The sequence below is a fragment of the Aphanomyces invadans genome (assembly GCF_000520115.1).
Source record: "Aphanomyces invadans strain NJM9701 unplaced genomic scaffold supercont1.27, whole genome shotgun sequence".
Lineage (NCBI taxonomy): Eukaryota > Oomycota > Saprolegniomycetes > Saprolegniales > Verrucalvaceae > Aphanomyces > Aphanomyces invadans.
This window is the reverse complement of record NW_008580172.1, coordinates 737575-759728: the sequence shown is the minus strand read 5'-3', so window position 1 is coordinate 759728 and position 22154 is coordinate 737575. Positions and strand designations below refer to the sequence as shown.

The window sequence follows — 22154 nt, the reverse complement described above, 5'->3', positions numbered from 1 at the left end:
TTCTTGCGATTGTTACAAGCTGTTGCGATTGGAGCAAACGAACGGACGGAATCGCATGGACTACTTGAAAGAGCGGTGGATCACTCGAGCCGCGTGGAGTTGGCTAACTGTTTTTCCAGCGCTTGCTTTTGCCGCACTGCCTGAGCGTATTTGAACTTGAGGTCTTCGATTTCGTCGAAAAAGTCCAAGTCGAACGCCGACAATTCCTCTGTCAGCCGAGCGTTTTCTTCTCGCAGTCGTCGAATGAGCTCGACGTTTCCATCGTGTTCGTCTCGGGGTAACCTGTCGTCTGTCAGCGACGCATGGGCGCTGGATCGAAGGATGAGCTCCTGCTGGAGTGCATGGATTTGCATGTCCTTTTCTTGAAGCTGCACGCTGTGCAGACGTTCCATGTCGGCCACGTACGCAGCCGAGCTCGTGTGTGACTTTTGAGCGTCCTTGAGGGTTTTGTACTTGGCTCCAAGCGCGCGAAACTTGCGTGCCAGGTCGGCGTGCTCGACGCGCAGTTGCTGCAACTCGGCCTTTGTGCCGTCGAGGACAGCGCTGAGTTGCTGTAGCTCCTTGGTAGCGTTGCTCGCCGCGTGCTTGGACGCTGGCTTGAGGTGTTTTCGCAGCCGCTCGTTCTCACTGCGCAGCTTTTCCATGACTCGCTTCATGTTGGAAATCACGTCTTCGAGCGCGGCCACCGTCGTAACAGTCGCAGGCTCACGTTTTCCCTCCACCTAGAAAATGGAGCAGGCAGCGAATTCAATCTTACGTTTCTAGGGCCTTGCCGCAGCACGTACCGTCGGAGCAGTGGGCTGAGTCGACGGCGTGGCACTCTGGCGGGCGCGCTGCAGCTCGATTTGCAGACTCTCCACTTGAAATGAAAGCTCCAGCACCTTGGTCTCTCGTTGAAGGCGTTCTTCGACCAAACTAGTAGTACATGATGATTGTTCTCGACAAAACAAAGTGTCAAAATGAACTGAGCTCGTACGGAGTCATGTCGAGCTGTGCTAACGCTGCCTCACGCGCATCCAGGACCTGTTGCTGCAGCTCGACAATGCGATGGTAGCAATTGTCCAATTCCAAGGCGGTGTTTTCTCGCAGCGACACCCCAGGCAGAGGAGGCGCAGGTTGGTGTCGTGGCTGCTTGAGCTAGACGAGAATAAAAGCATTCCGGTCGATGGGGACGTTTGGGATGGATGCCATCGAGCATGACATGGAATCGTACCGCATCCGCCAGTTGGAGCTGGGTTTTGGTCAAGTGCTCCGTAAGTCGGTGGCATTGGGAGGTCAGCTTATCCACCTCCGCCGACTTTTCGTCCAGTTTACTCGCCAGGAATTCAATCCTCCGCTTGAGTTTCTTTTCTTGCTCCCACGCCGCTCGTCGTTTCTGCATCCATGCAGTGACCCACCGTGGCATACCGACCCAGTATTGGACGTACTTCGGAGTTTCCATCGGGCTTGTCGCTCTCGTCTTGGTTCGTTACCAGAACTGGTTCTTGGGCGGTCGCGGCAGCTTCTCGCAGCGCTGCATTCTTGGACTCGAGAACTTTGACGCGAGCTTGCAGCACATCCAAGTCTCGTTCCTACAGCAAATCCTACTTGGAATCGAATTGCATGCGATGATAGAATGTACTTGGGAGCTGTACGTGCCGAGTTTGGTCTTGCACCGATTCAGTTCTTCTCGTAGCTCAGACACGGTCGATTTGAGCTCCTGCGATTCTCTCGAGACAGCGGGCGGAGCAACTTTAGCTCTTGCCACGAGTGCCATCGCTCGCTTGTATTTCTTGTTCAAGTCGTCCAAGTCGGTCTGAAGGCCTTCTGCTTTCTCTTGGAGCATGGTACACTTCGCCTACAATGTCGTGGAGGTGCGGTCGTCGCCGCCACGAAATGTACCGTCAACTGCGCATTCTTTTCCGTCAAATTGTCGACACGGTCATCGTGCTGAGAAAGCTGCTTCCGCTTCTCCCGCACGTTTTCTTCTGCTTGTTGCTCCTGTGCCTTGAGAAACTCTTCTTTCAGCTTGATGATAGCATCTCGTAGCAGCGCCATTTTCTTGTCTTTTGCCTGCAAGTCAGCTTTCCACTGCGCCGTTTGTCGAGCTTTATCCTTTTGGGCAGACTCGACGTCGTCGACCAAGGCGTGGTTGACCTTTTGCAATGCCGCGATTTCCTCCAAAGCTTCGCCACACCGAATTTCCGCCGTTTTCTTGCCTTGCCGCAGCTGGTCAATCTAAAGACATGAGCACAAAATCGTCAAAAACAGTGCGCGCAGTGCATCGACAGGGTTTTGTAAGTATTGTGTGATTCCTCAAGAACGATTCGAGGTACAAACCTTGGCTTGAAGCTCTTGCACGATTTGCCCTTTGAGCTCGAGATCCATATGAACCTGTTTCAGCTGCTCCAGCAACCCTTGATGCATCTCCCTCGCGGCCACGACCGCTTTACCGCCGCCCTGACAGATCGATCCTGAGCTCAATGTGCTTGCTATATCCATGTACATGTTCCTCAAGCTGCTGAATCTTGTCCATGGCTTCTTTCAGCTGACCAATGTATACGTGGTTATCTTCGTAGAGTCGCCGATTTCGCCGCTCTTGGTCTTCATGCGCCGCCCGTTGTTTCGCATCAAATTCTTCTCGCATCTTTTCTAGCTGGCGCTGGTACTCGTCAATGCGAATGTTTTTGTCGTTCACGAGTGCTTTCAAACTCGCGATCGTTGCTTGAGCGGCTTCTTGCAGTGCGAGGTGGTCTTTTTCGTAGTACCTACAGAGCCAAGCAGGGCTGTGTCATTATCGACATTGAATGGGGAGGACGCACCCAACTTTTTTTCGCATCGATGGCGAACTGGGCTGCCGCGACAATGTCGCTCCTTGTGCTGGCGTCACGTCTGGCGGTGGCTGCGACATCGATGATTCCAATTGCGATTCCAACACAAGGTTGTCGAGTTTCAATTGCAAGTCTCGCAATTTTACGTCCTTTTGACTGCTCTCTTGGAGCAATTTCGAGCACTTGGTTTTGAGACCGTCCATTTCATACAGCGCTTGGTCGAGTTTTCCTTGCAGCGCGGCTTTCTCGTGGCGCCATTTCTCGTGAAAGGTTTCTTTTGGGACGTTGGATTGGGCCAACTGGTCAATCTGCTCAACCCATAAGCTAGAAAATCGTGGTCAGCCATGCCAACGAGAAGGCATGTGCAACAAATGCCCGGCATAATCAAGTACACAAGCGCCGTACCGTTCTTTTTGCTCCAATATAGCAATTCGATGTTTGCATCGCTGCAATTCGTGCATGTCGTCGGATGGATTGCCGGTCGCAGGAGTCGGCATACCAGCCTCCAATTCTTCAACTCGTCGTTCTAGCGCTCGTTTTTTGGCATGCAATTCAACGGCATCTTCTTCCAGCGACTCGATGCGTCTGCATTCGTTTTCCAGCTCAGAGTTTCGGCAACGATCGTCCATTCAACGTACGTGGCCATGGCCTCGAGTCGCTTGATTTTAGCGCGTTGGTCGGATTGCTTGAGTGTCGCAATCGTTGACTCGAGCACTCGATTCGTCTGCCGCTCAAGTTCGAGTTCGGACGTATAATGCTGTGTGACAGCGTCCAGTTGCAGCGTGAGTGTGTTGACTTGCAATTGCGCCGCTCGTTGCGTTTCCAACGCTTTCTCGTACCTGTCCACATGTACGTGTCATACTCGAGACATGCAATGGACGCGATACCGGTCAGTGAACGAGTGGTAGTTGGCTTGGATCGTCAAGAGCCGCTGTTGCAGCTGCCCGATGATTGCGTCGTCGTCCGATCGACTTCCGAGCTCCCGAAGACGTTCTTCCAACTGGGAGACTTCGTCGCGATGCCGTGTCTGCCGCAGGGCGAGTGTGTTCGCTTGAGATGCAGCCAAGGCGGCAATCGACTTGTGTTTTTCCACCTACACCGTGCAAATTCAAAAAGCGCAGCACCAAAACACACGGGAAGAGCCCCCACGACCGCATATTCAGAGCTCGTCAAGAAGGCCAGAATGGAGGATAGCGTACGTCTTGTTGCAGGGCAGTGCAGCATTGCTCGAGCTCGGCAATGCGATGTTCCAGGACAACTTGGAGCGTGGGTTGGTTGTGTTCCGATTCTGCATGACGTGGCGGCGTTGGCGCCGCCGCGGGTGGGTTTGTCAGTTCCTTGATCTGGGCGGCATAAGACTTCAATGTGATTTCCAGTGCTTGAATGCGCTCGTCTTGAAGAGTCGCAGCAGACGACGTGGACGAAGGGCCGACTCGCAAGAGGGCATTTTCATGCAGCAATTTGGTGTTTTCTGCCTTGAGATCGAGTGCTTCGACGTACACTGCGTGGAGGCTATTCCATCGGTCGAGTTGGTTTGCGTACGTTTCATGGAGGGTATGGTATGCGTCTTGGAGGGCATCGTAGTGGGTTTTCAGAACGCTTTGATGGAGCGCTTTTTGCATGGCCTGCATTCGTTGCATGGCACCTGCATGGGAATCGTCAGAGGTCGATGCACGATGAACAAGAAAATTTTCCACGATGACAACGCCGGCGACGGGGGCGGTTTGTACCTAATTTCCACGATTCCAAGTACTGCAACCGCGTTTTTAGCGCCTTTTCAACGTCGAGGAGTTGGTCTTCGACCGCGACGCGCCTCGTGTACTCGGTGTGTTTTTCATCCATCAAGATGTTGTGCTGCCGAGCGAGCCTGGCTTGGTTCACTTCAAACAGCGCGAGCCTGCGCGCCATGTCGGCGGCGTTCTGTTGCCATTCCGACTGCACTTGCATGGTTTGCCACATCGTTTCGAATCTACGGGGAGGTACCAACCGAGTTCAGCATGGTTCCAACACCTCATGCCGTGACTCGACACAATTTCCGTAGTCCCAGAGGGACCACACGCACCGATTCAACTTGATCGCTTGCTCGTCAATGGTCGTTTGCGACGCTGCCAGCTGCGCATCCAGCTGTTGCTTGCGCGCTTTGAAGCTTTGCTGCTGGCCTATGTACTCCCTACAACAGTGTGCCAGTGGTTGTTTTCCTCTCCACGTCACTCTTGTCGACATGATCGTCGTGGTACCTGTACAAGACAGCTTGCTGGTCTTGCACACCGACGAGGGCCGCTTCGATCGTGGCGACCTTTTCAACGAGCTGGCGGTTTTCAAAGTACAACGTTGCGCATTCGTCGAGACAGTGGTCGAGCTCCAATCCCGCCTGGAACTGAGCTTCGAGTTCCTCTTTGGAGTCCAGCACAACAACGCTGGGCTTGTGCTTTGCCGTGGATGCGTGCATGGATCGGGACGGCGGCGTCGATGGCGTCGCTTGAGTGTTCGATTCCACACATGGAGCGGGCGTTGGCCTATCGTCGAAAGTAGGTATTCGTGGGGTGGGGAATGGAATGGCGCACTCTGGGGCAACGACTTTCTTGGCGGCTTCCTGCAGTTGCGCGAGCTGCTGGCGCAATATGTCGTTCTCTTGGTTGGCAAATTTGAGTTGCGCTTCGATGTGCTGCCATGAGTCCTTGTGCACATAGTTGGTTTGGAACGTGGCGACCTCCATCTGCTTGAGCTTGAGTTCGCGCCGAACGTCGGCGACGAGTTCCTTGTCCTGCACCCGCATTTCTTGCAAGATCGCGACTTTAGCTTCCAAGTCTTTTGCGATCTCCATCGATGACCCAGCATTCTACCACCCACGGTGACGACAGCAACGACCACTAAGCGAAATGAAGCACCTCGAGTTGCTGCACTCGTTGCTTGGATTCATGGAGTTGCGCCAGCAACGTCTGACGTTCCGTGTCGAACGACGATTTGAAGTCCAAGATCATCTTGTCCACGGTAGCATTGGTCGCATCCATGTCAAGCACCTTTTGTTCCAGCAAACGCTTGTCCTAAACTCGCATCACCTCATGACCTGCTGTCTGTATGCCAGACAAGAATACTTCTTCGAGCTGACGTATGCGCTGGGATAGAGCGGAAGTCGCGGCATGGGTTGCATTTGTCGCGTCTGTCGTTGAGGTTGTGCTCGCGCGGACACGTGCCTCCAGACCTTCGAGTTCCGCCCTGAATTCAGATGAGCACGTACACGTCAGTTGATAAACTGACCTCATTTCAGCATGTTCCTTCTTCCATCGATCAACTTCCAGGAGTACCTTGCGTAGCTCGCGTTCCTTGAGCTCCAAATCTGTCTTGACTTCGTCGAGTCGGCATTGTTCCTCTTTCGATGCATCTTGCGCCGCCAACTCCAACTGACGCAGTGTCTCACTTAACGCTTGCTCTCGCTGCAGTGCGTCAGCCCACTTGGTTCGAATATCGATCAGTTCCGACGTCTCGAGGACTGGTTCAGCGGCAGCCCTTTCCTTTAGGCGTTGCAGCAGTTGATCGTTCTGCGTCGTCAAGGCTTCGACTTGGCGACTCATCGTCGTTCGTTCTTCGTCCCATTTCACTTTATCCTGAAGAAGATGCTCGTGCTCCTGCTTGAGCTTCTCCATCGCTTCCTGCATCGACGCACATGCAGCTTCCGCGCATGGCATCGCGACCTGGCGCGGGTTCTGTCCTTTCGAAGTACGACCTGTAGTGTGAGCTAGATGTGGCAATAAATACGGAGTAATCAAGCGTTAAATTGATGACTTTGTGATATGACCAGTTTGTAACCGCGCCTGCTGGTGTGCAATGATATATAAATATAACCCCTAGTTTTAATATATTTGTCGAAGTGAATGTATACAGCACATCACTAATAGTGGTTGTCCACAATATATCAACAGCAAATTCTTTCCAGTTTTTTCATTATATATTGTACAATTTATAACAATATAATACATTTATAACAATTGGACTTGTAGTTTGTATCCTCTCCCGTAGATTGAATATGAAAACAATACTATATTTATCCCAAACTCAATATCTAAAGTCAAGTCTAGACGGGGATGAGCAATATTTATTTAATTGCTCCACAATATTGCGTTTTTGGATTGGTTTCCATCATGAGAATATTGAACACTGAAGCACTAGCATCTGGATGAATCGAGAGATACAAGAAACGTCATGCCGCCGTGCCAACATGCGCCTTCTGCTGGAGTGTTGGCATGGCTTAACGAGGTTTCTACGCACAGCACTTGACGAGAACTGCCCAAGGTTGCTCCTTCAATACAAAGTGCATGGCGATTGCGCGAAATTCTAGCTCTTCCGAATCACCACCCAAACCGAGCCATCCTGCCCGCGCTCGCACAATGCTCGTATGCATGCCGGCCATGACACGTGACACAAGGTACAATTCCCGTGCTCTGGTCACGGTTTATTATCTGTTGGCGAATGCATGGACCCCTTGCGGATTTTACTGGGCATCGTCATCCAAAATTCGCTCGCGATCATGGGTGAACTTGATGCACCCGGCACTTCAAACTACTCGCGAAGTCCAACGCTTGCGTGCTGTTCACCCAAGTTCACTGCCCTCGTGGAAAGCAGACTTTTGTCCTTTCACCTCGTGACCATGATGCCAACTGCTTGAACGATGGGGGTGCCCCATCAAACACCACGGCAGCTACGGGATCGGGGCTTCACACGTAATGGAGATGGCTATCGCTTTTTAGGGACCTTACCCCTGGGAATGGCATTGCGTACGGAAGGGCTGTCGCCGTGGGGGTGGACAACCCAGGTAAGGGGTCGGAGTTTCAACAAATACTACGTAGCACATGGATGCATGCCGTATGCGAGCAGCGCAAATCATCCACAAGCCTGCGCTCGTGATCCATTCCGTGTATTGCGCCAGCTCGTTCTCGGCGAGATACTGGACAGGAACGGGGCTTCCCAGGAGCCTGGGCAAGTAGCACTTTTTGAATCCACGACAAAAGCACGACCGCGCCGCTTTGTCTGAATTACAATCGTTGTTCTATCACGCAACCAAACCGGCGACGACACTGCTATTGCGCAAGCTGCTTCTCGATGAGATGCTCGACATCTTCCCTGCAAAGTACCCCGACGCAAACGAGCTGGAGTACGAGATTTCTCGCGTGCACAAGTAGTGCCCACCCGTCTTGGGCGTCGGGGGCATATACCCCAACACAACCGTGCGACGGGAGCTCAGGTGGCCCCGGAGGCTTTGAATGCCATCCACGGGCACCACTGGATCGATGTGGAATGCTGGATCGTTGGTCACGAGCACAATTTCGAGGTCCAGCATCGTCGCGGCCGCGTACAGCTCGGCGACCGTGGCTTGTTCATCCGGTACACGTCCAAATGTGTCGTATCTGGCGCATGCACGATCAGAGACGACAGGCATGGGGTTCGCCATACCGCGTTGTGAGTTCGTCCACCGGCGTCATCAAAAATGCACTGAGCACAGCAACGTTTTGAATGGCAAACGCAGCCAGGTCTTTTCGCAGCTGTGCCGCGGCTTGCATCCGCCGCGGCGCGACTCCATCGGCAGACCCCACGTTTACCATCGCCATGGCCGCTGGGTACGTGGCAAAAAAGTCCCATTTCAACGGGAACAAATCATACACGAGGCAGTGGAGAAAACATGACCCGTCCGGAGGCATCCCGACGCCTTGTAGTCCAGCTGATCGCAGCTCCAGCTCCATTTTCCCCCGTTCTTTGTCAACGTCGGGGTCGACTGCCTCTGGCACAGTCACAGCCATCAATCTACGGAAGACCCATGGTCAGACAGGTTTCCGTGGCGGTTGCTTACGTGTTTGTGGAGAGTTCTGCGTCTTCTGGGACGGCAGGTGGCGGCTGCAGCGGCACCGACTGCCGCGACAAGGTCATCGAATGACTCGTGTTGCTGAAGCGACTGTTCGCGCCACCGAAGCTATTGCCCGACATCGTGCTACTGTATCGTTGCCGGTCGTTAAAGTTTTGGTTGAACTGTTGTGGGGCGACTGGGACGAATCCGCCGTTGTTGAAGCTGCTGTTGCGCATCGCGAGGCTGCTTCCACTCAAGTGCTGCCCACCAAGGAAGCCCGTGCCCGACCAGCGGTAGTTGGTTGTCAAACTTTGCGACGTCATTTGTGGCCGTGGCCTTTCAGCGAATGTGCTGTGGCGACCGGCGGAAGCAGCATCTGCCGACGTCGGGATTTGCGTGATCGATTGACCAAACCCGGTCGAATACGCCACGAACGCCTTGAGGGACTGCGCTTCAATGGACGTGATGTGAAACGAGACTAAAGACGGGGCGGCAGTGACCATGCCCATGTATGTGTCGAGTTCGGCGCGGCGAGCTTCAAGGAAGGCTGCTTCGAGGTGCGTGCGAAACAGCGTTCGCTGTCGATGGAGCGGCGGGAACTTGATTCCCTTCATGTGCTTGGGACTTCGCTTTCGTAGTTGCGAGTCCAACAGGCGAAATGCCGAGAACGACCGCCACACACTCCACGTCGCTGTGCATTTGGAACGCCTGCTCTCCGAAAAGTAGGTGCATTTGACCGTGACTTCGTACTCGGCTTTCTGGAGGACGCGCACATCATCAACGCGGACTTCGCATGCGTACGGCCGCGAGGCATCGATGTCTTCGGGCCCTACCACCATGCTAACAATGATGTGCCTGCCTCGCTTTGGATCGGCGCGGCTGGCGTCGCGGCGTCTAGGCTGGTAATGCTGGTGTTACAGCGACACGAGTCCTGTCAAGTGCGCCAGAATCGTACTTCGAATGGTCATATTTTATACGTTCTCTAAAGTGCGCTTGGATGCTGTTGCGTAAGTACGATCTCCGCACCAGCGAGGACGAAAAACCGAACGTTCGACAGGATCGCATCTTCCGATGGTGGGAGAGGCCATGCACGGACAGAGTTGGCTGCGTTCGCGGCGGCAGGGGACCTGATCAGCATTGGGGGATCCACTTGAGATAGCCCTTGATGATGTGTACAGACTCTGCGTCGAGACTGCCCTGGCCCCCACGTTACTTACTCTTCCTGCGGGATGGAGGAAGTTTGCTCTTGCTGGACTGGCGCAATGACATTGGCACGGCGACGTGGTCGCGTTCCGCATTTCCTGGATGTCCGCAGATCATGGGTCGAATCCACTTTGAATTGGACCGACTTTGCGTGACGCGTTGAGTGGATACCCCAGCGATGGGTCCCGTGCCGCCCTGGAGCTGCTCCTGTTTTTCCGCCATCACCGCTTGTATGTACCGTTGACCATGCACGACGACGCCAGCATCGTGTCACTGCGGGACATGCCCTCCTTGGAGAGACGCCCGGCACATCCACGCCGACGCGCGGCATGCCGCTGACCTTCTGCCGAGCAGCTTGAAAATCCTCCGAGTGTGCCATGCAATGGCCGTCGAGTTTGCCCATTGGGTGGTTTCAAAAAGGTCCGTCCAATCACAGGGCGAGCTTGGGTCGTACAGGACTTAACGTGAGGTGTCAGGGAGGGTTGCCGACATGGGTACAGGCAAGGGACTGTGGCCAACAAACCCGCTAGGCAACAACAGGGCGCTTCAACTCCAGTGCGAAACGAAATGGTGCTGCGATTGCAACGCTCGATGGATCGTTGCCGCCGTTTTGATACGTGCTCCCAACGGAACTTGTCAAGAAGCCACCGCGGGCCGAACGTGTGCATCCCATCCACGCACCATTTGGCAATAGGAGCCACCGAGACAGACGTCTAGCGATGGGGCGATGAATTGCTTGTCCTTACGCGGCAGAGGCTCACCTTCCTCTTGGACAGCGGTGGCCACAGTGCGATAGCTTGTCCTTACGCCGCAGAGGCTCACCTTCCTCTTGGACAGCGGTGGACACAGTGCGAGCACCGTCCGACACGTTGGAAGAGATGATGGCACCAGTGCGTTTGAAGAACGTAGTCATCCTTGGTGCCCGAAGCGAACCTACGCAAGTTGCTTTACACACTCACCTGCCCCATTGCCATGAAAGTTTCTCCATTCATTTCTGCATCGAGTCGAACGAGGCATTGCCCCTGCCCCCCCACTAGGTCAAATCCATGCTATTCACACACGGAATTGGGTTTCCATGTGTGGGTGTGATGGAGCCTGGCGCGCCATTGTTTTGCCAGCCTTGCAAAGCTATATACTTGGCGAGGGTGTTTTACTTACCGACACATGGATCCGATCCAAGCATGCGCAACGAAGAGCTCCAGAGTGCCATTCTCTGCACCGCTGTGCTCGGCACTCCCTGCTTTTGCACGCGCTCCTTCATGTCGCGATATCCTGGCCTGATGGCATGTTCTTTGTGAAGGCAAGAAGTGGATGCAGTTGATTGGCTGAATGAAGGAGACATTAGCCAATCATACAACTCAAACAAGTTTCATTGGCTTATTTTTGCTTGAAATTGGCCAATGAGACGTTTGGATACACCACCACACCTCGCATTGTGCAATTCGACAGTCGCCATGTCATCTTCTCCACGGAAGCCAATGTCCAAGGCGGCGGTGCAGCGATGGTACCTCCTCGGAGGCGTGGCGCTCCTGTTTGGGTTCGCAGCGTTTGTCAACGTCAGTTTCTACATGCGCAATAACGCCACATCGTCGGGGCTCTCGGCCGCCCACGTCCGAGCGGAGGGACGTCATGGACCGTCGGCGAGCAATCGCATCGTCAAGCACGTTGTGTTCACAGCAACGTGCTCCGAACGTGACCGCATGCGCTCGCAAGTCTTGGCGTTCACCGCTCGCGAACAACGATTCACTGGGTACTTGACGTACATTGCGTACAACTGCGACAAGATGGCGTTCCTAACTCTGCAAAAAGCCATGCCTCCTCATTACAACGTCACATTCTTTCATGCGGCGAATATCCAGGGGTCAGGCGAGACGGAACTGAACCCGCATGCCCTTCACGCATGGTACAATCTCAATTTATATCTGTTGCATTTCTCACGACCTAGCAGGACAATGTCTCCTGAGGCGAAGGCGCTTCCCGCCGACGAGTTTGTCATGATCGTTGAGATCGACACGATCTTCACTCGCACGTTGGACCTGGCCGCGATGCTGCATGTCGCCGACACGATGACGAATCCGACGTTGTTGGGGCAGGTGCTCGCCTCACCTTGTTTTCATCCGTTCATCTCTTGTCGCTGACCGATCTATCTAGGACGCTGCGTGGTTCGACAGCGACTACCCAACGTATATCATGCCAGTCGAGATTCTCGAAGCCACGATGGGCAAGTCGTCCAAGTCGGCCAACACCGACAACTGGCGCGGAAACGCAGTTCACGCCCCGTTCATCATGCATGCGCGGCACATGGATCCAGTCTTTGGCATGACCAAAGGCATCTACGACAAGCTCGAGCAAAAGTACCAGCACCTGGCTTACCCGTTGGCATGCGCAGAGCTCGAGTTGGAGCATGGTGTTGCCGGCAGTTTCCGCCTCAGTCGGTACAACTCGTTCGCGGAAAACTGGAATTTCGTCGACGTGATCAAGTACAACCCCATTCAAGAAACGATGAACGAAACCAGCCCCGTAAGTCGCCGTCACGGACAAGCAGCAGCACGGAGCCCAGCGTTGATCGTGTCGACTGAATTTCGAGTGGTGTTGCGATGGATCTGTAGTTGCATGGGTTTTGCATGACGACGTGACTCGGCTTTTGTTGGTCCATTGCGCGTCACATTCAAGGATCTCTGTCGTAGCTGTATGCCGAATACCCGTTCACGATGCGCACGTCGGTGCTGCAGCTGCTCAAGTGGGTCGATGGCGCACCATACGTGATGCGGGACCGATGGGTGCCGCTGGATTTTTTCCAGTGCGATGCCGTGATGCTCCAGCTTCCAGACCCTTCTCTGTGGTACACGCCGTTTGTCGTGCTGCTTGTGTTGGTGACGTATCACGGACATTTGGTCGTGCAGGCACTATGCATCGCACACGTATGGGTGGGAGCAGGTGTCGCCGATCCTCCGAACGCGCCACATCGTGTCGATAGCGTTGACGTATCAAGCGTACAACCGCGCCGCGCGCGACATCAAGCAGCACACGTGCGCCAACGGGTTCAACGACCACCAGCGGCTACTGCTTGGAGAAGACATCAAGTCCGCCGTGCCATCCAAGTTGCCGCTGCACGGCCTGGCTGCCAGCACGAACGACGTGGTACCGCCGCGCTCTGTCGCCCACTGGGCGTGTCAAACGCCAAGAATTCGATGGATCGCCTCATTCATCGTAGGCAGACGCCGACCAAGCGTTTGACTTCGTCTTTGTCACGTCATGCTCCAATGCCGACCAGTGGCAAGCGGACATGCTCGTGGAATCGTTCGACCGCGTGAAACAGCGCGGGTCGTTGACTCGTATCGTAACAGGGTGTGCCACGATCGACGAGCTCAATCAGGTCGGGTCTGCCAGTGCCGCGTTTGCCGACCGAGTTGTTGGTTTCGCAGGTTTATCGCCGCACGAGTCCCAAGATGAAATTGCACTTTGCGCCCGACACGGCGTCGTTTCACTCGACGCACGCGCTGCGCCATTGGCTCCAGCACTCGAACGCGCCGCATTTGCCGTCGACGCTGGTCGTGCTCGCGGTGGACTTTTTGTTTCTCCGCCGCTTTGTCATGTCCAAGTCGATGCCAGTTGTCACGGCCTACCCGTACGATGGCTCGTGCGTTGGAATGTTTTGACGCCGGGAGGTAGGAAACCCGACGAAGACCCGGACCCGGACGCAATGGAGGTCGTGCGCGGCAGCCGCCAGCCCAAGGCAGTGTTTTTCTACTCTGGCCATGCCGCCGCGCCAAACGCGATCGAAGCCAAAACGGGCACGGTCATTGTCCAAAATTTCGACTCGTACCTCGAGGGCCTCACGACCGCGGACCGCGTCGCAGCACTGTGCCCGACCTGCCCCAAGGTACTGTCCAATTTGATCGCCGTGGCACGAAGGAGTTTTCTTGTGACTGCGATCCCCACAGCCATCCGCCACGTCGGACCAGTACAACGTCGGTCTCCCGTACGTGGTGTCTACGTCCGACTTGAAGAAATCGATCGACGATGCTGCCGCGTTTGCGGAAAAGTACTTTCAAGCGTATGCCCCGCCGAGTCGGCTGCACGCCGACTTGGTCGGGTTCGCTGTGGCAGCGGCCAAACAAGGCTTGTCGACGGTTCGCTTCGACAACTTGGCGCTGACCCAAGCGGTACGTGCCACCCGGTCGACGTGTATCAGAGTTGACTTTGCGTGTAGGCGAGCGAAGACTGGCATTTCGCCCTCGCCAAGAAGGAACTCAACTCGTTCACGATTGAATACGTGCTCGAGAACCCGTGCCACGACGAGTTGGTCGTGCCACCGAACGCAGCTCCGTTTCTCCGCCAGTTCAAGCGATTCCAAATCGCGTCGTGGGTCGCCGACCCAAAACTCATGCCGGACAACGTGTTTGCGTGCGATATGTGGCTCCTGCAAGAACCCCCTGCGTCCCTGTGGACGGACGCCATCAAGTCGGAGGTACGACGATGCCACAGGCCATGAATCCATCCCACGTCTGCTCATGATGGATGGCGCGGGCTAGAATGCCGACACGATCAAAAACACATACGGTCTGTGCACGACCCTCAAGCTGTGGAACGCGCTGCTCGTCCAGCGCAAGCAGACCCAGTGCCCCAACGGCTTCAACCACAACAAGCGGCTCAAGTTGGTGGACCCTCGCCCTGCTGACGTGCTGATATCCCTCGACAAGCCCCAATGGCCATAGCACCATCCATTCGATGCGGCGGCTGACTTAATAGATTCCACAACGAGTGCATTGGATGCGTTTTTGCTCGTGGTCGAGAGCTACTCGACAACAACCTTTTGCAGCCCCTTTTGCGACGTCTGGCGCAACACGTACAGCTCGTACGCGTGCATGCCAGTGTACAGCCCCATGGGGAGTGAAAACAATCCAATGCCAGCCCACATGGCCTACGCACAGCATGCGGTCACGCCGGGTTGCTCGCACGTGCACAAAAATACGAATTGCACGTACGTCGTGGTACGCTTGCGGCACGTGGATGTTGAGCATGTAAATGGCACCACCGAGGACAGCCCACATCGAGAACACAATGGCAAGGTCGATGAAGTCGGAGGTGAAGACTTCCCGCCATGCATGGCTCCCGGTCGCCGTGACAAGCCCCAGGATTTCCGTCTTGTACTTGGCGGCTGGCCAACGAGCGGGCGCTTCGTGGAGTTTCCGGTTTCCAGCAAACGGTCTCAAACGCAGTGTCCGGCGCTTCTTCCTCCTTTCTCGCCGGACAACGGGACTCGGCGCCGGGGCGACGTCATCGCCGTCGGTGTTCCATGTGTTGTCCGTCATGTCGAAGCGTCGGATCTCGTCCCACCCCCCATTAAGTCCGACGTATCGCGTAAAACGCATTGGGTTTAACGTAAATCCGTCAAAAATGCAAGAGGAGTTTGAGGAGCGCAGTCGAGTAAAGCACGTCGGCGGCGGCATGCGGGGACTCGTGGGGCGGGGTCCAGGGGGAGTCATCCACAAGCACTTGTCGCGGGGCCAGGCATCGAAGCGCGCGGCTGGCAGTGGTGGCATCGGCTAAGCCAAGTGTCACCCCCCGCGCGAGATGGACGACTTCCCGACGGTAGCGCGCGCACACACGTCATCGATGGCCGCAATGGGCTGTCCGTGCCTCGGGAGATCGGTACTTCTGGTTGCGTCGTTGCTCGTATGCGGCGGGGTCGCGCTTTTCGTGCCGGCGTGGCACTTGAAAAGAGTTCGAGTCGCTGGGCAGTGTATTCCAGTGCCGACATCCCCCGCTGCGCCATGGACACACGGCAACGGTTGGTCTTTTTCACGGTGGTGGCGCCGCAAAGGACGCGAACGCATCAGCCCCCGAATTGCATTACATCATGCGAGTCGGATGTGCTCTGGCTGCGAACGCACGGGCGCTGCTGCGATGGCAGATACGTGGTGTGCATGGCAGCAGCGCGACGAGTGTGTTGTACGTGATCGAGTCCACGACCGGCGCCTCGACTGGCCAGCACAAATTGTTGCAGGTGTCGCCTTGGCGACCATGCGTACTGTTGACACTCGCGAGCACGGCAGCCGCAGCGGCACGACGGAGCGCTCGCTTTGCCAAGACTCGACCGATGGAACGAGCGACGAGGCATGCATACACCTCGTCATCGCCCCATTCTCCCCACGCCGCACATCCAACTCCATCGTGTGTGTTTTCTAAAGCCCATTCGCGGGGCGACGACGGGCAGGCAAGAGGATTCAAGTGGTTGTGTGTACATGGGTGAAGAAGTGTGTACACCTCCATCGCCCTTCAACGACTCGAGGTCGCACGGCGTCTGCTGTTGCTACGGTTGTCGAGCATATGGAGCGCGGACGCAGCAATAAGTACGCAACGACCAGCTGGAGCGACTTTGACGCAGGTTCCATGCAGCCCGTGGCATCGTGATCGCGCTGCAGCCCCCGATGCACCAACGGGACCGGGGATCTCGGCTGCCCATGGCTCCCCCTCCTCCCGCCACACCACTCTTTGAACATATCGTCCCCTCGGCATCGCGTCTGGCCAAGACGATGCGGGGTACAACTACGGACCTAGTTCAAGTTTCGCCACCCACGTGACGCCGCCGCTTCTTCAATTTTCGGCAAGTTGGTCGGCGCTTCCGTGTCGACGTACCTTCCATGAAGCCCAAGCCACACCACGCGAGAGGACGTCCTGTGCAGTTTATGTCTCCAGAGCGCGCACTCGATATTGCCGCCATCGTCGTGCGGCATGCTGGTCGAGGCATGGAAGGGGTGGAGGTAGGGCACACTTTGATGATAAATTAGATCGCGTCGGTCTTTACACCGACGTCATTTCGTCCTGCAACTTTTTGGTCAAGCGAAGGATCTTGTAGTGTCGATGGAGCTCGCAGTACCCGCCGCCCCGGTCGGTTCGGGCGCAGTTCTCGGCTTGGCACGCCTTGGATCCGCCATGCTTGGCACAAAAGTTGCCACGTTGCGCGCTGTTCTTGCACTTGGCCACATCACAACGCTTCCCGCCACCGTGTTTACGGCAGAACCCACCGCCTTGCGAGCTTTTGTTGCAATTCGCAAACGTACAACGGGCACCACCGCCATGGCCTTTGCACAGCCCATGCGACTGCGCCGACTTGGGGCAGTTTTCGACTTTGCATCGCTTCCCGCCGCCGTGGGCAATGCACAGGTTGCGGCCTTGGCTGCCTTTGGGGCACCCGACGATGCGACACTTGCGCGCACCGCCGTGATCTTTGCAAAACCCGCGGTACCCGATCGCGTTCTGGCACAGATGCTTGAGGCACTGGCCGGGAATTTCTTGCGGCAAAACCTGGGCGATGGCGTCGGCAGGGACTGCCAGTGGCTGTACCGGCGGCGCCAAACGCTCGTCGACGGGCTCGAGTTTGGGCGACGACGTCTCGTACGGGATCGGATCAAACAGCAAAACTTCGCTCAGGTCCAGGTCGATCGCAAAGCAATCCTTGTCGAGAAGCGACGCAGGCTCCAAGTGAAACGCATCCCACGGATCATTTGTTGTCGGGAATCCTGGATCTAGCCACGTCGACGCTTCCACCATGATCGTGTCTTGGAGACGAGAAAATTGCAAAATGCGCTGGTCGACTGTGTCGTCGTAGGTAACGACGGCAGCGCTGCCGAGACCACATGGTCATGTGATTACACACCGCCCAGCGCCAGGCCCATGTGCGATGGTCGCGGGCCTCCGCACTTTGGCCAAGATGTCCTCCGCCCCCTTCGCCGACGCCCCCGTGGCCGATGCAGCCTCCGCCACGATGCCACTTGACCGCAGCCATGGCGGTGCCGACGTCCGGACGCGCCGCCGCCGAGACATGACGTGGGCGAGTTTGCCCGAATTTAACGTCATTGCGTTTTAGTCCAGAATTGACCAACCCACGACCAGAATGGCCATGCGGCGACGTGGCGGCGTGTGGTGTGACTTCGCTCCGTCCTGCTCGTCGATTGCTTGTTGGTGCTGCGAGAGACTCGGCGCAGGAGGGCGGCGGTCGTTGCGAAAGGCGGCGTGACGAAATGGCTCGTCGGCGGGTGTCCGAAGCTAGGTCGGAGAACGCGGTGGCGTCCCACTTGCGCTGCATCTGGCGGTGCACGTGTCGTCGTGGAATACGTCCGTGATTCGCTTGCATGCCACCATGTGCGCGGCGCCCGGACGCGCGGTTCAGTGGGTGGCGCTGGCCACGGAAGTGGATTGGGTCCAAGGACAATGGGTCGGTGGCAGAGGACGATGACGCGTCCCATGGGACATCCGACGGCAAAGGCGATGGCTCGTGTGAGAGGAAACGTCGTTGAGCTGTGCAGAGAGAGAGAGAGAGATTCGAAGCACGGCATGCAGAAGGATCGAAACGGTTCATCGAAGCTGGACAGGACTCGACGTGTTGTAGCCGGTCTCCACCTGCCATGGGAGTGCGCATCCGTGTCAAACCAAGCATGCGCTGGGGACAGACAGCACACTGCCCCGGGAAATGACTCTTTTCGTTTGCTAGGTTCATGGCATCGCCACACGCGAGCGACGCCATGCGTCTGCGCCAACCCAGCACTAGAGGACGTGGGTTGCATGTGAACCGGCGGGGGGGGGGGGGCGGCTGTCTGTCGGGACAACGGGGTTTAACTGATGGGTCGACGCTCCCGCGACGGTGCGCAGCGTGGGGGGTGACGCACGTGGCTCGTGCCATCGTCCAGGATCACCAGGCGCATGCGCTGTCACAACGGACACGCGGGTGCGGCGAACTCCGTCCGTTGTGCAGCATGGTTGGCGCAGCGGGAAGGCTGAGATGGGTCCGCGACATGGTCACACGATGTCGATAAAGGAAGGTGGCTGGTTGCGATCGTGGTGGCGGGCACAACGGCACTGCCCGACGAGCAAGCACGGCTTGAATGAAACGCCCTTGGCGCTGGTCCACGAGATGCAAATGGCGCGCTTGGCCGCAGGGGATGCAGCTTGTGCATTGCAGACTTCGCTCGTCGAAATTGGAGGCCCTCGAGCCAACTGGATCTTGTTGAAATTCCATAGTCCCAGCCATGTTATTCGATCATGCGTAAGGCACGATGGTTGGCGACTGGGTTTGCATGACGCCATGCAACTTGTCGGCGCCGGTGCAGAAAGGCCCATCAATTGCAGATGATGGCCGTGCTGCGCCTACACAGCCTGGGACAGGTGGTCCAGCTCCCTGCCATCGAGCTGCATGGCGACCGGAACTGGGACTTCAAGCATCTCCGTCACACACCAAAGGTCCCCCAGCCAAATTCACCTCGTTCCTGGCCACTCCTCGCCACCGCGCAACTCGTCATCATGGTGCCATCGATACGCCAACTTCATTCGCCCTTGCAGGGCCGGTCGAGTCAGCTTCCCACACGCCCTGCTGCTAAACGAACGCGCCATGGGACGCAATTGTCAGTGTCGATCCCGCCCCCTCCTCGTCCTCTTGAATGCTGCCCACGTTGTTCAACTCGGCAAGACGTCGAGTGCATGGGTCCCTCGATCGAGCAAGCATGGCGAGTGTAGCGATGGAATGGAGCGACACTAGTGCATCCATGCGTGACGAGAATTGCCAAGACCAAGTGGACGGCGCCTTTGTCAACATGCCGGCGCTGCATGCCGGTCGACTCTTCCGTCTCAAGATGCGCCAGACCTTCAACTCGATCCATCGCACCAGTCACGCTGCATCCAGGCACTCTGCAACAACGATGATGGAAGGATGACTCGGTGCCGCACCAGGCTGTCCATCCGCTCGGTCGGCAGGTGCTGGCGGAGGAACAAAAACGTCGCCCGCCGTGGCAAACGTCTTGAACTCCCGCACCGGTTTGTCAACACTTTCGATTCATGTTGGATCGCTCGCTCCGTCAAATCGCCCCACAAGCCGCGCGACCCTTCCACAAGTACTACTACGTCCGTGCTCAGCATGCCGATGGCAGGCAAACCCCAAGAGAATCGTCCGTCCGATCCAAGCGATGCCAGCCACCCGATGGATCTCGAGCATGTGGAGGCGTTCGCTGTACCCGTTCCTCCCAGACAAATACGATTCTGTCGTCGCTCTCTCTCCACTCCACGGTGACAAGAATCGCCTGTTCCGTCGAGTGGTGCCGCCGTGCGTCATTCGGTCGTCTGGCACGCACATCAACGTGTTGGCCCGCCCCGCCTTTCCCCGCCACTCTCGACCCGTGCATCCACAACTGGATTTGCATTCAATTGGCGATGTCGGTGGTGGTCAGCTGAAACCACGCCATCATTTGATTTTCGCCATGCTCCATGATGTGGCAGTGCGCCAAGTACGGACCTTCCGTGACGTTGAAACCAAATCCGACGGCCGGTCGCGTGCTGTGCTCCACGAGAAACTCGTCGGGCGTGCATGCCACATAGCAGACGTACGCGACGCCGCCGTCCGGCCGCGACGGAATCGCCACGACGTCCTTGAGCTCGTTCGTGTCGATCGTGGCGTCGTTGTCCCCGCACATGGCATTGACGAGGTGCCAGTGGAATGGATGTGGGTCCGCGGTCGGGTTGACAAATTCCCACTTCTCGACCTTGCCAAGCGTGCAGTGCAGGGTGCTCTTGATCGTGGATGTGTCCTTCACCACGCCGTGCTCCTTCAAAAACAAGTGCGTCGAACACCCACGTCCGTCCATGAGCTCCCCGAGCGTGATTCGCCGCGTCAACCCGCGCGTGTCACGATGCAGCGCGCGCAGATCTTTCATCGGCACGAGGTCGCGTGGGACGACGACTCGGGTCGCGGCTTTCGACGGAACGATCTGGAATCGCATCACACGCTTGTCGTATACGTACGCGCTTTCTTGGGACGGCGTGTCTTCGATGTCGAACGTCGTACCAGGTGCCACGGATGTAAAGTCGCACACCATTTCGACGCGCTCGAGAGGAAACAGCGTCCAGCCCGTGGCAGGCACTGCCCTCGACTGCTGTACAAACCCGCTATCCGTGGCAATGATTGTGCAAAGCGATGCAAATGGCAAATCCAACGCGTACGCGCGGGCGTTGGCCACGTTGGCCCATCGGAAACGCACCTGGCGCGCTTCCACTGTTGCGACGGGCATCACGACCCCATTCACCGTGTTGACACTGCCGTAAGCTTCCGGCACCCACTTGGTCGGTATCACAGGCATGCAGTCGAGCTTCTCCGTGTACATCAAGGCGCCGGCAGCACTGATTAGTTTGTCCTGAAGGATCAGCGCCATGTCGGGCAGGTCGGCCAAGTTGAATTTCGACTCCAACGTCGCGTCATGAATGACATACAAGCCAACCATGCCGGCCCACATATTCAAAGGAGACAAGCCCCACGCATGGTCGTGGTATACTTTAGTTGATGGACTCTGTCGATTCGCATACTCGGCTCGGAAACTTGTGTTGTGGTAAAAGGTGTGCGTGGGCAGTCCGTCATACTTGGGAGGGTTCTCTAACCCGTGTACGTGAATGGACGTGGGAACTCCGCAGTTGGGATAGCATGCGGATGCTTCGACGAGGAAGGACGGCTCTGTGTTGCGATGGAGAAGGTGTGGGGCGGTGCCCAGGCGATTGGTCCATGTGACGGAGATCGGGACGTTGCGAGCGGTGAGGATGGTTGGACCTGGGAATGTCGGGGGGGAGCCATCTTTCCCAAAGCCATAGACTGTTCCAGACGGCGCGCCGCCTCCCCACGCGTGCAAGACTTCGCCAACGTGCAAGTCCAAGTGGCCACCACCACGCATGTCGATGATTTCGGGTTGGACCAGTGGCGACGTATACGCATGCCAGTTGGTCATGAGCGGAGGGCGGTAATGCGGTGACGACGGCGCATTCTCCGGTGCCGGGTTGCTTTGGAAGAGGTAGCCAAGGAGGCCTCCAAACAGCCCGCAGCACGGGAGCTTGAGGTTCGCCATCAATTGTCAACTCGTGCCATGGCCGCCGTCCTTTTGGATATGGACCATGCTGATTGGCTCGAATCCAGCCAATCCAAACGCCCCCCCAGCGTGTCCATCGCACCAATCCACCTTGCCATCTTAGATGTAGTATTACTACTAGTGTTCCTACGTTGTTGACTTAGGAGTACTAATAGTAATACTACACTTTTGCGACTTCAATTTGAAAAATCCCGTGGCCGATACGTAAGACAACAGAAAACATGTACAAAATGAAACCTGACGCATTCGAGACCTCCTCGATCAACCATCCCAGCTTCTAGCACAGCTCGCGAGCTATTGCTCACCACAGCACCCAACGTACACAAAGGACTTGTTACGATTGGTCTCGTCCACACTCTGTCAATGTCGCGCGCAACCATCAACTCTGGCATCTTGTCTTGT

At 56.4% G+C, this 22154-nt stretch overlaps 7 protein-coding genes across 8 annotated transcripts; 1 reads left to right on the top strand and 6 right to left on the bottom strand.

Moving 5' to 3' along the window:
• Positions 1-6539, bottom strand: H310_10761. 2 transcript variants are annotated; one of them, XM_008877213.1, is made up of 21 exons: positions 6069-6539; positions 5906-6026; positions 5699-5854; positions 5375-5649; positions 5048-5326; positions 4873-4980; positions 4541-4779; positions 4010-4455; positions 3698-3903; positions 3449-3649; positions 3216-3395; positions 2802-3134; positions 2486-2747; positions 2320-2439; positions 1882-2217; positions 1622-1837; positions 1428-1571; positions 1214-1375; positions 977-1137; positions 786-915; positions 1-722 (listed from the first exon to the last, which is right to left on the bottom strand). In XM_008877213.1, exons 1-21 carry the CDS (start codon positions 6494-6496, stop codon positions 81-83), a joined length of 5145 nt encoding a protein of 1714 aa, XP_008875435.1. In that variant the 5' UTR covers positions 6497-6539; the 3' UTR covers positions 1-80. The 2 variants fall into 2 exon arrangements, with proteins under 2 accessions (XP_008875435.1, XP_008875436.1); XM_008877214.1 differs by having other exon boundaries at positions 1622-1831.
• Positions 6540-7765: 1226 nt separating this feature from the next.
• H310_10760 (hypothetical protein) lies at positions 7766-9572 on the bottom strand. The gene is made up of 3 exons (XM_008877212.1): positions 8653-9572; positions 8259-8606; positions 7766-8212 (listed from the first exon to the last, which is right to left on the bottom strand). Exons 1-3 carry the CDS (start codon positions 9483-9485, stop codon positions 7858-7860), a joined length of 1536 nt encoding a protein of 511 aa, XP_008875434.1. The 5' UTR covers positions 9486-9572; the 3' UTR covers positions 7766-7857.
• A 20-nt stretch (positions 9573-9592) lies between these two features.
• Positions 9593-10439, bottom strand: H310_10759 (hypothetical protein). The gene has a single exon (XM_008877211.1). The coding sequence runs from the start codon at positions 10250-10252 to the stop codon at positions 9860-9862; it is 393 nt and encodes a 130-aa protein (XP_008875433.1). The 5' UTR covers positions 10253-10439; the 3' UTR covers positions 9593-9859.
• An 853-nt stretch (positions 10440-11292) lies between these two features.
• H310_10758 (hypothetical protein) lies at positions 11293-14618 on the top strand. Its single transcript, XM_008877210.1, has 11 exons — positions 11293-11752; positions 11798-11942; positions 12001-12369; positions 12537-12691; positions 12753-12990; positions 13064-13225; positions 13275-13477; positions 13522-13732; positions 13794-14015; positions 14063-14320; positions 14385-14618. Exons 1-11 carry the CDS (start codon positions 11304-11306, stop codon positions 14565-14567), a joined length of 2595 nt encoding a protein of 864 aa, XP_008875432.1. The 5' UTR covers positions 11293-11303; the 3' UTR covers positions 14568-14618.
• Positions 14619-14647: 29 nt separating this feature from the next.
• Positions 14648-15186, bottom strand: H310_10757 (hypothetical protein; the record flags this gene model as incomplete). Its single annotated transcript, XM_008877209.1, has 2 exons — positions 14838-15186; positions 14648-14773 (listed from the first exon to the last, which is right to left on the bottom strand). The coding sequence occupies exons 1-2, from the start codon at positions 15162-15164 to the stop codon at positions 14648-14650; spliced, it is 453 nt and encodes a 150-aa protein (XP_008875431.1). The 5' UTR covers positions 15165-15186.
• Positions 15187-16612: 1426 nt separating this feature from the next.
• Positions 16613-17480, bottom strand: H310_10756 (hypothetical protein). The gene has a single exon (XM_008877208.1). It carries the CDS (start codon positions 17404-17406, stop codon positions 16657-16659), a length of 750 nt encoding a protein of 249 aa, XP_008875430.1. The 5' UTR covers positions 17407-17480; the 3' UTR covers positions 16613-16656.
• Positions 17481-20026: 2546 nt separating this feature from the next.
• Positions 20027-21735, bottom strand: H310_10755 (hypothetical protein). The gene has a single exon (XM_008877207.1). It carries the CDS (start codon positions 21729-21731, stop codon positions 20046-20048), a length of 1686 nt encoding a protein of 561 aa, XP_008875429.1. The 5' UTR covers positions 21732-21735; the 3' UTR covers positions 20027-20045.
• Between the last annotated feature and the right edge of the window lie 419 nt (positions 21736-22154).